Source organism: Otolemur garnettii, unplaced genomic scaffold, assembly GCF_000181295.1.
Source record: "Otolemur garnettii isolate 467f Iridium unplaced genomic scaffold, OtoGar3 scaffold00089, whole genome shotgun sequence".
NCBI lineage: Eukaryota > Metazoa > Chordata > Mammalia > Primates > Galagidae > Otolemur > Otolemur garnettii.
Window position 1 is genome coordinate 1,481,962 of NW_003852484.1, and position 13,922 is coordinate 1,495,883.

Consider the following 13,922-nt stretch of genomic DNA (forward strand, 5'->3'; position numbering starts at 1 on the left):
TGCCCTGTGCCTCACATGCACACGTTCTATCTCTGACCAGACCTTCCTTCCAGAGCTCGCCTAAACTGCCACAGACAGAATCAGTGTGACAAACTGTATTCTGGAGAGTACTGTTAGCACAGCGCCTGCATTCTCTGTTCCAAGGGGTCACTATGGGGTCCACAGTTCTATAGGGTCTATTCATAAGCAATGGCCACATAGGCAGACTTCACACACAATGGTTCAGGCCTCAACACCCTTCAGACCTCTCAACAGGATTGTAGGAGGGGGGCCCAGCCACCCACAGGCAAGCATTCCTCCCTAGTCCTTCCTCCCCTCTGTTCTCCACACCCACACTCCCATGCTGGCCTGCTAATCTCAGGACACAAATAGGGCTGAAAAGGCAAGACAGGGAGAAAAAAAGAGGGAGAAAGGATATAAAAGGGAGAAAAACAGCTTTAGGAGAAAACACACACATGCAGCCTACAGAACACTGTGACTTGGATTATTTTTGGAATCTAATGTTTCTAATGTTCAAGGGGAGGAAACGAGAAAAAGAAAGTAGAGATTCCCAGGACCAGCAGGCTGGAAATAATAGAGGACACTGTGTTCTGTGTCAGGGGGTGGGACGCAGACACACTTCCTTGCTCAGAGCCCAGTCAACAGGAGGTGGAAGGGTTCAGTGGTTTAGGTCTCAGTAGGAGAGGGGAGGGCAGGAACAAGAGGGCACCAAGCCTTTCTCCAAAATAAGCAGGAAATTACAACTGCCCAGTAAAGACCTTGCCCTTCTGGCCACTCCAGAGGTCGCAGCTCTTTGATGCCTCCCTCCCAACATGAAGGGCTCAGGCAACTGAATCACACAGAGACCAGGCACGCCACTCTAGAGGCCTGTCTGGTACTTATCCTTTTACCACAGCAGTGGTGAGGACACATGTCAGCTGACTCCTGCCCTCCATTCTGCCCCCAGCCCTTCTAGGCACCTCCTGGGTTTCTGGCCCATGATGCCTACAGGGCAAGGAGTCTCCACAAGAGAAGGCAGATGTTTACTGGTGTGTGCATATGTGTATGCATGCTGGTGTGTGTGGTGTGCACATATGTATGTATATGAGGGTATATTTGCTGGTGTTCATGGTGGGGGACAGCACTGCCCTCATAGCAGAAGGCCCACTACCTTCCAATGCTACTCACGTGGCTCTGTCCCTGGCAAGCCTCTCAACCTTACCAAGTCTGTTTTCCCATTTATAAAATGATGTTCCGGCTCGGTGCCTGTGGCTCAAGTGGCTAAGGCGCCAGCCATGTACACCCAAGGTGGCGGGTTCAAATCCAGCCCGGGCCAGCCAAACAACAATAACAGCTGCAACCAAAAAATAGCCGGGCGTTGTGGCGGGCACCTGTGGTCCCAGCTACTTGGGAGGCTGAGGCAGGAGACTCGCTTGAGCCCAGGAGTTGGAGGTTGCTGTGAGCTGTGATGCCACTGCACTCTACCCAGGGGGACAGCTTGAGGCTCTGTCTCAAAAAAAAATAATAAATATATAAAATAATGTTCCCATAAGTGCCTCCAGGGGCCACCACATGAGGTATATGGGAGACTCAGATGATGAGCCACTGACTAGATGACTTTGGGTGGGTCTCTACTCTGGGTTAAAGTTTTCTATGTAACAGAAAGGGCTGGACCAGAAAATCTCTAAGGTCATGGGTATGAGAACACTTTGAAAAAGTGTTCAAAAAGTATGATGCATTGTAATTACTACAAAGGCATTTGACATTGACAAATGACTGTGGAGTCGTGGATACTGCTGGCTCACGGGGGTGAGGGTTTGGAGGTGTGGGAAAGAAAAGAGACAGTGGGCCAGAGTCCAGCATGGAAGCAGCAGTGGCAGCAGAATTTCTCTACAATGGCCTCCCTAGTTCTGGCCACTCCAGGCAGGATGAGACTTTGAGTTCTGCTTTAGGCTCTGGGGAGTGATCAGTACTATTTATACCTTAAAGATGCAGGAAATAGCAGTGGACACTTTGCCCAGTGACAGGGATTCCTGGGGATGTCCTGAAATGGTAATGTGGCCAGCAGAACATACAGACCTCAAAACCACACTAAGCACATAGCTCTAAGTAAGATGGCTTGCCACCTGCCACGATGTCCTGCACCCAGTGGCGCCCCTTATATGTATTTTCACTGTGATTAGCATCAAAGCAACATTATTTTGTTTGCATAGACTTCCAAGAATATCAAACTGCTTAAGGGTATGCCTTGGATGGATAGTAGGAAGAATTTCTGGCCCCATGTTTGCAAAGGAATTAGACAAACACATTCTTCCTATAATGCAAAGCAGAATGTGATGAGAATCTCAGATGTTGAAGTGGTACAGGAAGAGGTGATCACATGAGGAAGAATCAATTTCCTCTGTGGCTGCTTCAAGGACAGATGCTGTTTCTCTAGAGAACTTTCCCTGTGGGTATGACCCCAGTGTGACCTGCATCCTCCTTTCTTGTGCCTTGCCCTGGGGCACTGCAAAGCCTGGTGATCTGTGGACCTCCATGAATCTACATCACAATTTCCAACTTCTCTCAAAAATCAATTCTTAATTTTGTCCCATTAGGGATGATTGAAAATGATTTGAAGTAAGTTCATTTGGAAGACAGCATCAATGACTCTGTGTGGTCTCAGCAAGCACCGATAACTGAGGAGTAAATCATGACTGAAATAGTACAGGGAGAAGGAATGGAAGCCAATGTCCGGGGAGCAAGTATGCTGGGCGAGGCATCAGGCCAGGCACTGCTGCTGTATATGTTACCCTATTTTGTTCTTGTAATGACCCCAAGAAGCAGCCTGTCTTTTTAAGCAGATAAAAAAAAATTAAGAGATCGGTTTCATTTGCTCAGAAAAATTTCTTATTTTTCATAATTACCCAAGGCAACAATACTGAAAAGAGAAGAACCTACTATAGCTATGTAGGGGAGAATGAATAGCAAAAAAGCCTAACTTGTTATAAAACTGCTGAGCTTTAGATATCAAAGGACTTAGATGTTTATTTGGTGCAGCAAATCTCAAAGGAGAAAGAATGGCAGGTACATTTGGATTGGGGGGGTGGGGGGCTTTCTCAAACCACTCTGGAGATTCTGATACATTTCCTTACAAGTTTACTCTCCAGTATCACCACCTCACTACTGCCACAACTACCACGACCATGTGCAGGGCCACCCCACTTCTGTTGAAAGATACTTTCATGAAGTGCAAGTGTTATACACAAGACCAGTGCACTGTGGAAGCAGAGGAAAAGTCCAAAGACACTGGGCTAGAGCAAATTCTTCATCTTTGTTTTGATGGAAACATAATTGGGTTATGTTTAAAGCAGAGGTTAAAGATGTGCCTATGGTGTCATGACCGATAAGCGGCATCCCAGAACAGATCCTAAGCCCCACTCACCACAGCTGCATCTCAGAACAGACACAGCACCACAGAGACGAACAGAATTTCATCATGCAAGAATGAATATGCAGAAAAGGCACTTAACAACTGGGCTCTCCAAGGGCAACTTTCCCACAGGTGGCATGGTAAGGGCAGACATGGGTAGCCACTGAGGCCACAGTCTCCTGTGAGCACCTAGAACAAATCAGAGCTGGGCTAGATGCCTTGGCCCCAAAAATATCCTCTCAAGCTGGTGATAAAGATCTTGTCTTGGGCATTTTCCAAACATACATTTACACATGAAAAAATACAATGTGCTACATAAACCAATAACAGACGTGATTTCAATACTTCAAACTCTCGTAGGCAGTTTGTTCTCTGTTGGGGATTCTCCCACAGGAAAAAGGAATACCCTCCTCCTTTCCAGAATAGCTTTGGGCAAGACTAGAAAATGGTCTTCCTAGGTAGACATTAGTAGACACTCCTAAAGAAATAAAAGATAAGGATTTCTGAGTTAAATCTGGTTATACCCTGGAGCTTTTCTAAGCACTGAACTTCCTTACAAAGAGTGGAGGACTGTAGGCTTCCCCAGATCAACAGGCAGATGATGTGGCAGTTTCAGCATTGTTTGATACTTATCATTGTCATCAGCACATAGATTGGCATTGTGATGTGATAATAGCTGTCATCAGATGACAAGGCCAAGATTTCTACAGAGTCAGGGAGGTAGAGATTATGACCACCAGGTTCCTTCCTATTCTATTAGGCACCCAGGAAGGAAGGGAAGTGGAAAGAACTCCCTCTGAGTAGCACCCACCCTTCTCTTTTCTGAACGCACATCTGTAAGGAGTCTACTTAATGACCTTTAGTATACATTCAGCCTCCTAATGAGGAGAAGCCCATCCATTCTCTTTGGTAATGGGATGTGTTTGCAGGGCAGACACCTTCATCACATGGGGTCCACTGCAGCTGGAGGGGCAGCCAGCTGTGAAACAGGACTGCACAGAGAGAGCCATAATCTGCGCAAGGCTAATGGGGAGTGACCCAGCCTGTGTTCTGTGGACACAGTGGAAGATAGGCCCATTAGTTATAGACCAGAGAGCACTGGGTCCTGGCAGCAGTGGTTTATCTTCTGACATTGGCTATTGTTGAATCATCTCTGAATTACCCTGTGCATCCACAAATTGCTTATTAAGGCTTTCCTGCCATTTCTGAGCTACAGTGGTCCCTCCTCCCTAAAACTCTCCAAGCACAGAGGCTGTGCCTAGGACAGTACAGGCCATACAGCAGAAATTTAATAAGTAAGCGTTAAGGCAAAGGGAAACCTGGAAACTTTTAGAGTGCAGCTATGTGTATTACCTTGATCATGGTGTTGGTTTTACAGGTATATTCATATGCCCAGACCCATCAGAATGTACACATGAAATATGTGCAGTTTATCTATCAATTATATCTCAATATATCTGTTTTAAAAAATATAAATAAATGAACAGGAGTTTATGTACCCACCTGCTTTATCAGAGGGTGAGCTGCTTGAGGACAGAAATTCAGGCCTACACATATTTATCTATGTACCTCATCTGGGGGTCATGACACCTGCTCAATATTCATTATTAAATGAATGAATGACCTGCTTTATAAATTATCTGTGGAGCAGAGTCCCTCCTCCCTAGATGTCTAACTGGGAGAGAGCATGGCTTCCTACCATCACTTCCCAGATGGGTAATGCAAGGGGTCTTCACAAGGGCCAGGGGAGGGGGTATAAAGCAGCTTCACCTCCAAGATGAGTTGGTAAATAAGGAGTATCATCCTGTTTTCAAGCCCCAAGGAACATGCAGTCACTCCAGAGGACCAGTGGGGAGTCTCTGCACCCACCCCTTTCTATAAAAATAGAAGCTAAGCAATTGTCAGACTCCTCTGATTGCCAAGAGTTTCCCAGATCTGGAATTGGAGGCCTTTGCCGACAACCTCCCACCAGAAGGGAGGCCCAGACTGGGCTCAGGCAGCAGCTCCTTCCTCACACTTTGTTTGGCCGCGGATCCACACATGACCCCTTCTCTAAACCATCACCCTCCTGCTCCTTCCAAAAACACCAAATAAGTCCAAAGTGGAGATATTTAAAACAGAGCTACACAGAGTTTTTTAATTAAACTTAAAGCAACTGAAAAGGACTGTTTTTCTCTCCCTCCCCAACTCCAGTACATTTTCAGTAGCAGCTGGGTCAAGCTTGAGCAGCATTTTTACCAGTGACTCAACATCAAAACATTCCTGGGCTGCCCTCTTCCCATAGTTTCACTCCTTCTGTTTTGTTTTTAATAGTCTCTCCCCACCCTCCAAACACCCGCACGTGCATGTACTCACGCCCTTGCTTCTTTTTAAGGTATGAACATACCACATGACAAGGATTCTAAACTTAGAGTTTGTAGACAGAATTTAGGGATCATGTGCTTGGATGGGGGGGATCCTATTTTCACTAAAAACTCACTGAAACACAGCATTCCCTTCTACTGTGAACATAAGCACAATGTTAGCAATACTGGTATCTTTGACACCAAGAGAAACACATTTTCATATTGCAACAGGGATGCTCCCCTGAAACATCATTTATCCTCATCACTACTTCAAATTTATGAGTTATTAGACTTCAAGTAAATATCATTACTTAGCACACTGATAAAGAAGTATAATATGGGCCAGGTGCAGTGGCTCATACCTATAATCCCGGCACTCTGGAAAGCTGAGGCAAGAGGATTCCTTGAGCTCAGGAATTCAAGACCACCCTAAGCAAGAGTGAGACCCTGTCTCTACTAAAAACAGAAAAATTAGGCCAGGCATCATGGTGCACTTTTGTAGTTCCACCTACTCAGGAGGCTGAGGCAAGAAGATCACCTGAGCTATGACACCACTCCACGATAGCTGGGGTGACAAAGAAAGACTCTGTCTCAAAAAAAAAAAAAAAAGAAAGTACGATACGGTACTATTAATTTTGTTTTTTCTTTTGAGATAAAGCCTCAAGCTGTCACCCTGGTAGAGTGCCATGCCATCACAGCTCAAAGCAACCTCAAACTCTTGGGCTTAAGTAATTCTCTTGCCTCAGCCTCCCAAGTAGCTGGGACTACAGGCATCAGCCACAAAGCCTGGCTATTTTATGGTTGTAGTTGTCATTGTTGTGTGGCAGGCCTGAGCTGGATTCGAACCTGCCAGCTCCAGTACATGTGGCTAGCGCCCTAGCTGCTTGAGCTATAGTCACCAAACCAAATTTTTTAAATGTAATAACTGTATTTCAATAATTGCTTTCCAAGCCTATATGTATTTTTTGTACATTTATAATTATTATTCTGAGAAGGAGTCCATAGGCTTCTCCAGGGCATAGAAAGGTTAAAAGCCACTACTGTAGAGTAAGCACTAGAAATAAGATTTGAGATCTCTGAGTCATTGGAGCGTGGGCCAGAGGACCTACAGATTAACAGATCATGTTCAGTAGCAGCAGAAGGCAGGTCCTGGGAGCAGAGGAATAGTAGGGTTGTTGGGTAAGAGTGAAGACAGACTGAAATACTAGTCCTATCTAACCAGCAGTGTGACCTTGGGTAAGCCACTATATCTCTCTGAGTTACCATTTCCTCAACTGTCAAATAGGAATAATTAGTAGAGATACACCACGAAGCAAGATATGTGTGGCGGCACTTACTGGCCAGGTGAATGGAACATGGCTGTTCCTAGAAGGGCAGCCTCCTATATCTAGGGCCTTCTAGGCTAAGGTGTGCTGCTTGTTTTGTTTTTGAAACAAGCACTACCTTCACTTTACACAGTTTTCCCATAACCTTGCACTGCAGAGATACTGTGAAGAGCCCCAAGACATGCTCAGGCAGACATCCCTGCTGTCTCTGCTTTCCCTTCCCCTTGCTCACTGAAACTGGCACTCCAGGGAAGGCTACAAAGCAGATTTCCTGGCCCAGAGCAGAAAAGATTTCAAGGAAGAAAGTCACGTTCCAAATCTTTTCAATACTGGCAAAAGGAGACAAAGTAACTGTCTCTGGCTTCACAGCACAGCTGACTCCTGACCTGGGCATTACACCACTTAGTGAACAGGGGTTCTGTGGTCCAAGCTGCCCTGCCCAGAGTGGGGCAGGCCAGGGTCAGACCCAGGTCTCCAGGCCTGGAACACCTTCACATGGCTCTTCCAAAAACTTGATTAAATGATGTTCAAACATTCTGTTAGAGATATGTGTTCTTTAAAAACTACACATATTGATTTTCTTTTGAGTATAAAAGACTTGAAAATACAGGAAATTTATAGAGAAATTCAAATCAATCATAAACCTGGCTCCTAGAAATCAAACTATCATATGAATATTGTGGCAAATATTCTTCCAGTTATACATAAATTGGTATCATACTCATACAGAGAGTTTTACATCTGATTTAACCACTGAAAAATACTTGGGAGACATTTTCAGGGTGGGCTCTTAAAAAGACACAAAATCATTACATTAGATGCTGCTTATAAAAGTCACCGGTTACTGAGAGATACCATGGCATTCTTAAGAACAGCATGCATTTAAATATAACTAACACCCAGAAAACTGATGACAGCCCTTTTTTGAGGTTGCTATGAGCTGTGATGCCACGGCATTCTACTCTTACAATGCACAGAAGAGTAAACTCTCTTCTTTCTTCTCTTTAGCTCGAAGAGAATCTAGAGAAGATACTTTTGTGTCCTTGGCAAAGAAGCACTCTTTGCCATTTTTATTTTTTTACATTCTCATATTTTACTTTTCCGCTGATAAGGGCAAAGCTTTGAAAATTCACTGCTGAAAGTTTGGTGTATTACTCGAAAAAATGTTCGGCAGCTGAGAAGAAACCTCCAGAAAGAAGTGCTATGACAAGCCCTGGACATGGAAACAGAAAACAACTGAATTCAGATGTCAGCTCTGACATTGTAGATCCAAGATCAGAGAACGTCAGTTTCCCCGAGTGTCAAGAGAGACACTATCACCCAACTCGTAAGGATAGAAGGATTGTACAGATTAAACAAGACTCCTCATGTGAAAGTGGTTTATCAATAACAAAATACATTCTGGGGTAGTAATCACTGATTAATGAGATAGTGGGTCTAACAGGATTGCTGTTTTTGTTGCTTAGCTGGCTTGAACTACTTCATTGTAGGCACACAGAGTGGCATCTAACAGTAGGTAAAAGCATAAACTCTGGAGCCAGAGTGTTCTTACCAGCTTGGTGAATTATCTAACCTCTTGGTTTCTTCATCTATAAAATGAGATGATGATAGTATACCTACATCAGGTATAGGCAATACACCAACAGTACCACACACCTAATAAATACTACACAAGGGTGAGCTTTAAAAACAGTCAGTGATCAATCACCAAATATGTGTACACAGATGAAATAAACTTTACCAGATAAAACTTGTAGACATCTTTTTTTTTTTTTTTTTTGAGACAAAGTCTCACTACATCACCCTTGGTAGAGTACCATGGCATCATAGCTCATAGCAACCTCAAACTCTTGGGCTTAAGTAATTCTCTTGCCTCAGCCTCCCAAGTAGCTAGGACTATAGGTGCCTGCCACAACGCCAGCTATTTTTTGTTGTTGCAGTTGTCATTATTGTTTAGCTAGTCTGGGCTGGGGGTTTGAACCCACAAGCCTTGGTGTATGTGGCCAGCGCCCTACCCACTGAGCTACAGGTGCCACCCTATAGGCATGTTTTTTTAAGCAGTCAGAAAGGTGGATTAGCAACCTCCATCAGTCTCCATAAGAATTAAGCCCCCCTCCAACCCATTCTGGTTTGGGCTGTTCCCTTCCTACCTTCTCAGCATCCTGCTCAAAGAGCCGCAACTGAAAGCACTGGTCCAGCTTGAGCTTGCGCACATGCCACATCTGATGTAGGTGCTGCCGGGTGGAATGCAGCTTGTCCAGGAGACTGGTTATCTTGGGCACCAGGCTCTGGAAGTCAGCACTGCCCGGGATGCAGTTGCGCCCTGAGAAGCCATCGCTGCAGCGGATGCACTGCAATAGCCGTTGTCCTTCCCGGTCCAGCTCCTCCACAGGGGCCTTCAGCACCTTTTTCTTGAGCTGCGTGTGCTCATCAATGAGCCGCCGAGAGCCCTCCACGTCCACGGGGAACTCTTTCCGGGCCAGCATCTCCTGCAGGTCCTCGAGGCGCGAGAGCAGGTGCACAGCACTGTTGAAGAACTCCTCCAGGGAGAGCCGCAGCTCAATCCACTCATCGTGATTGTAGTCCAGGGAGCCGTCAAACTCCTCTGTCAGCTGGGAGGGGTCCACCAGCTTCGTGAGGCCCTCCACAGACACCATGCTTGTCTAGAAGGGGCAGACACAGAAAGGGAGACTCGGCGTTAATGGGGAGAAGACCAGGGCAGAAATAGGCAGGTGGAGGGAAAAGGACAAGATAAGTTCACACAATAATGACCACAGCCTGCCTAGGAAAGGGGGAGTGGGAAACCATGGGGCCACTGGTTGGGAGTCACAAAATCAGCTGTGGTCAGCAGTTCCTACAGACTGCTGACTACTTCAACAAACCTCTCCACCTACCCACCATTTGCCACCCAAGGGGAATTACCTTTATATTCCTGCTCCCCTCATCTTCCCTCCTACCCACTGTACATCTACCACAACAGGACTTTAGAACCTAAAAGCAGAAGCTGGCAGAAAAACTGGCCCAGCACCTGCAGGCCAGTTTTCTAGTCTGAAACCAAAGCCCATAGACCCAGGGTATTATCATGGTTGGATTAAGCAATGTGGGCTAACATTTGGGCTGTAAGCACTTCACAGTATCTATCTGCTCCAGGCTGGGCTCTCCAGTTTCACAGATGCCCTGCCATGGTACCATGAACAGAATTGGGGCTGGGCAATAGGAGGTCAGAAGTAAGGTCCCTATAAGCTCTTGAAACAGAGTGGAGAATGCCTGTCTCCAGGAAGCAGAGTGTCTCCAAGAACTGACCGTGCAGACAATCATCCCAACATCTGTCCCTTCCTAATAGGGCTTCAGGCTTCTCTTCTTATGAAGAATGAGAGGCTATCAAAGAAAACCTGGGTTTGAGTCCCAGTCCTCCACTGTGACCCAGGGCAAATGATTTAAGTTTATATTTATCAGTCTCCACCTCTATATAAAGGAGATAATAATTTCTCTCTCATAAGGCTTGAGGGGATTAAATAGGTCAATGTGCGTAAAGCACAGGGGGTGCCCAGCATGGAGCATATACTCAGTCCCTATTAGTTAGTGCTCATCATGATGATCTGAAGGCTGCACTTTACTTGAAATCTTAAAAGCAGTTTGTCTGTTTCTTGCTACTCTTATCCCTTCTCCCTCTGCTCCCCTCCTAAGACACAGGAAGCTGCTGTCATAGGCAGTAGGGCTGATCTAAAACAGTTGTTCTCAAACTTAATTGCTCATTAGAATCCTTTGGGGAGTTTACAAAAACAGCAATGTTCAAACCCCACCCCTAGAAATTCTGATAGAATTGGCCTGAACTGTAGTTTGGGCATGGAGAGTTTTAAAGCTCCCCCCCACCCATTGATTCTAATTTGGAGCTTTAGCATTATAAACTCCTGCTAACCTACAACCTTGCCACTCAAAGCATGGCCCTTGAAGCATTGGCATCACCTGGGAACTTGTTAGAAATGCAGCGCCTCAGGCCCTCCTCCAGACCTACTGAGTCAGAATCTACATTTGCAAGCTCCCCAGAGAGGACTTGTGTTCATTAAGCTGTAAGAAGCCCTATTCTAGAGCATTTTGCCCTTCAAATTTGGCTCAAAGTTTACCACTTCCAGAAAGTCCTCTGTGATTATACTCACCAATTATTCACTAAGTATGTGCTACTGAACAAGCCTATACTCTCATCCCTGCATCATTGGTCTCTCTGGTCTGCAGTAGGTATTAAATCTGCTGTTTTTAAGACACTGCTTTATAAATATTCTTTTGACTTGGAGGCCCCCAGCTATCTCCGTTGAATGTCTTACTTAGGCAGCAGGGATAAGCTTGTTCAACTTGGAGTGAAAGGAGAGGCAGGGAGATGGGATGTGCAGGCCAGTTATGCTGATGCAAAAGTTTCAAGACTTACTCAGATTCTTTTCAGTCACTTCAGCTTATACATTTATAGGCTATTGTCACTGCTTCTGTATAAATAAACCAAAAATATAAAAAGCACTTCTGTTTTGATACCAAGCCTAATTTACTGTGTTATTTACACAGAGAACTGCCTCAATCAAGTGGTCAGGTCATTTGTGCTCAAATTGCACCCTACTGGGGCCACTCTACTACTCACAGGCACTCCTGGCCTTGGGGGACAAAAGTCTAAAATAAGAAGCTGCCAAAAGATTAAAAGCAGCTCTGCCTTTTCAACACACACACATATACACACAGTTCATCCCCCTGCAGATGGAGACCAGAATTCTAAGAAAGCAAACAGCTCAAATTTGGCTGGAGCAAAGATGCTTAAATCATTGATTTAATGTGATGTGTTGTCACAATTAAAATTTCTCAAGGGACACATAAGCCCTCTGGAAAATTTACTTAAAAAACAACATGTTTTTCCTGACTATAAAAGTAGTACCTTATCCTTGAAGGGAAACAGAAAACTATAAAGAAAACAAAAATCAGTCATAATCCAGCCTTCCAGAATCCAGTCACCATAATCCAACCACTACTAACATTTTCACACATCACAGTCTTCTCCACACACACTCTTAAAAGACAAATTTCAGTTTATACTGCCCATATTGTTTTATAACATTCCTTTTACTAAATGATAGATCATTTTTCAATGATACTACTATTTTTCTAAATACAGTATTTAATTACTTCATAGTATTTGTTTATTAATATCACCAATTGTTTATTAATATCACCAAAATTAATGTATAGCTAGGATGCAACCTATATGTATGTGCATGTAATACATTATATATGTTTATATGTATGTGTATATACTATTTTATATGAACATACAAACTATGCACTTACAGACATTTTTGTTTGCAACTTTACTTAGATTTTAATTTGTTTTATTTATATATTAAGACTATTTTCCTAGAAGAATTACTACTAGATCAATGCATATAAACCCTTTTTTAATGTTTCTGATACAAATTACAATGTTGTCCCAATTTACACACTGAATAAGAGTAAACTGCATTGTCTAATAAAGCTGTGCATTTGGGACAATCTCTTGAGCCTCTTATTCCTCTGAAACTTTAACCAGTGAAACTATGGTGGCCAAGGAATCCTGAAATGTCAGCTCTAGACATGTTGCACATTATAGGGTAGATGGAAAAGAGGACGTGAGAAATGTGTGATGGCACAAGGGAAGGGAAAGAAAATGCTAAGAAACAGAGGTCACCTCAAAGATGAATTTGGAGCTGCCAAAGTTGGTCTTCTGTTTCTGCCAGAAGTTGTCGGGTTTGATGATGAGGGCCACATGGATCTCGGCTGGAAAGGCTTCCTGCAGCGTTTTGAGGAGGGGCTTAATGAGGTCCCACTTGGAGCCCCGCATGTCGATGATGACAGTGAAGCCACGTTTGCACACGTCCTCACTGTAGAGAGGTCAGAGGTCAGACATGGTCACTCTAGGTAGCTGAGATTTTGGAGTACATAGTCAAAAAGCCCCCCAGAAATCTGCACTCCCCTTAATGTGTACCACCCTTCCCACTTTGTACTAGGTCCTCTGGCTCCCTTCCAACTCACTCAAAATGTATTGCCTTAGAAAATCTTTTTATATTAATCTTGCCTGACCAATGGCCCTGGCATTCTGCCTTCTCCCAGCACTTTGCAAATAACTCAGCCTTCCTTACACAGGTTGAGTATCTCTGATCCAAAAATCTGAAATCTGAAATGCTCCAAAATTTGGAACTTTTTAAGTTTTGACATGGCACTCAAAGGAAATGCTCATTGGAGTCTATCAGATTTTAGATTTTTAGATGAGGGTACTTGTTGGGATGTTTACAATTTGAGTATTCACAACCGTATTTGCTTTCTTCTTTAATTTGTCTCCCTCTCTTCATCCTAGAATGAATCAAATTTTCCCTGCTTGAATTCAAGCTCTTTAAAGACATGCACCGTATTGCCCCTTAAACCTGAGGTGGAAAGTCCTTCACAGTAGTGCTATTCTTTCCTGCACCCACATCAATGACAGACACTGGTGTACTTTACCACTGAACTCAAACTAGGCCAAAGAATCCTTTCCAATAAAGGCCCCCGGGCTAATTCTCCCACTTGATTATAGACAGTACACAAAGTATTAATAATAGGTATTTGCCACCACTATATTAAAACATATTACTTGTAGTTCAAAAAGTATATAAACGTTAAAAATCAGGTCACTGAGTTATACTGATCACTCAAAGAAAGCCAAGAGTGGAACTGATTAGAACAGTGGGTACAATGCAGCTATCTCCTGTGCTTCCCTTATAAGAGTCACAGTGTGGGCTCGGCGCCTGTGGCTCAAGTGGCTAGGGCGCCAGCCACATACACCTAAGGTGGCGGGTTCGAATCCAGCCCAGG

The 13,922-nt window shown here is 44.2% G+C and overlaps 1 protein-coding gene across 1 annotated transcript in view; it reads right to left on the minus strand.

Moving 5' to 3' along the window:
• Nucleotides 1–13,922, minus strand: part of LOC100954950 (kalirin RhoGEF kinase) — a 512,376-nt gene that overhangs the window by 259,491 nt on the left and 238,963 nt on the right. The window contains exons 4-5 of the mRNA XM_023516322.1: nucleotides 12,763–12,955; nucleotides 9,212–9,724 (exon numbers count right to left, since the gene is read on the minus strand). Of these exons, the coding sequence (XP_023372090.1) occupies nucleotides 9,212–9,724; nucleotides 12,763–12,955 (706 nt within the window). The remainder of the gene's footprint in view (nucleotides 1–9,211; nucleotides 9,725–12,762; nucleotides 12,956–13,922) is intronic.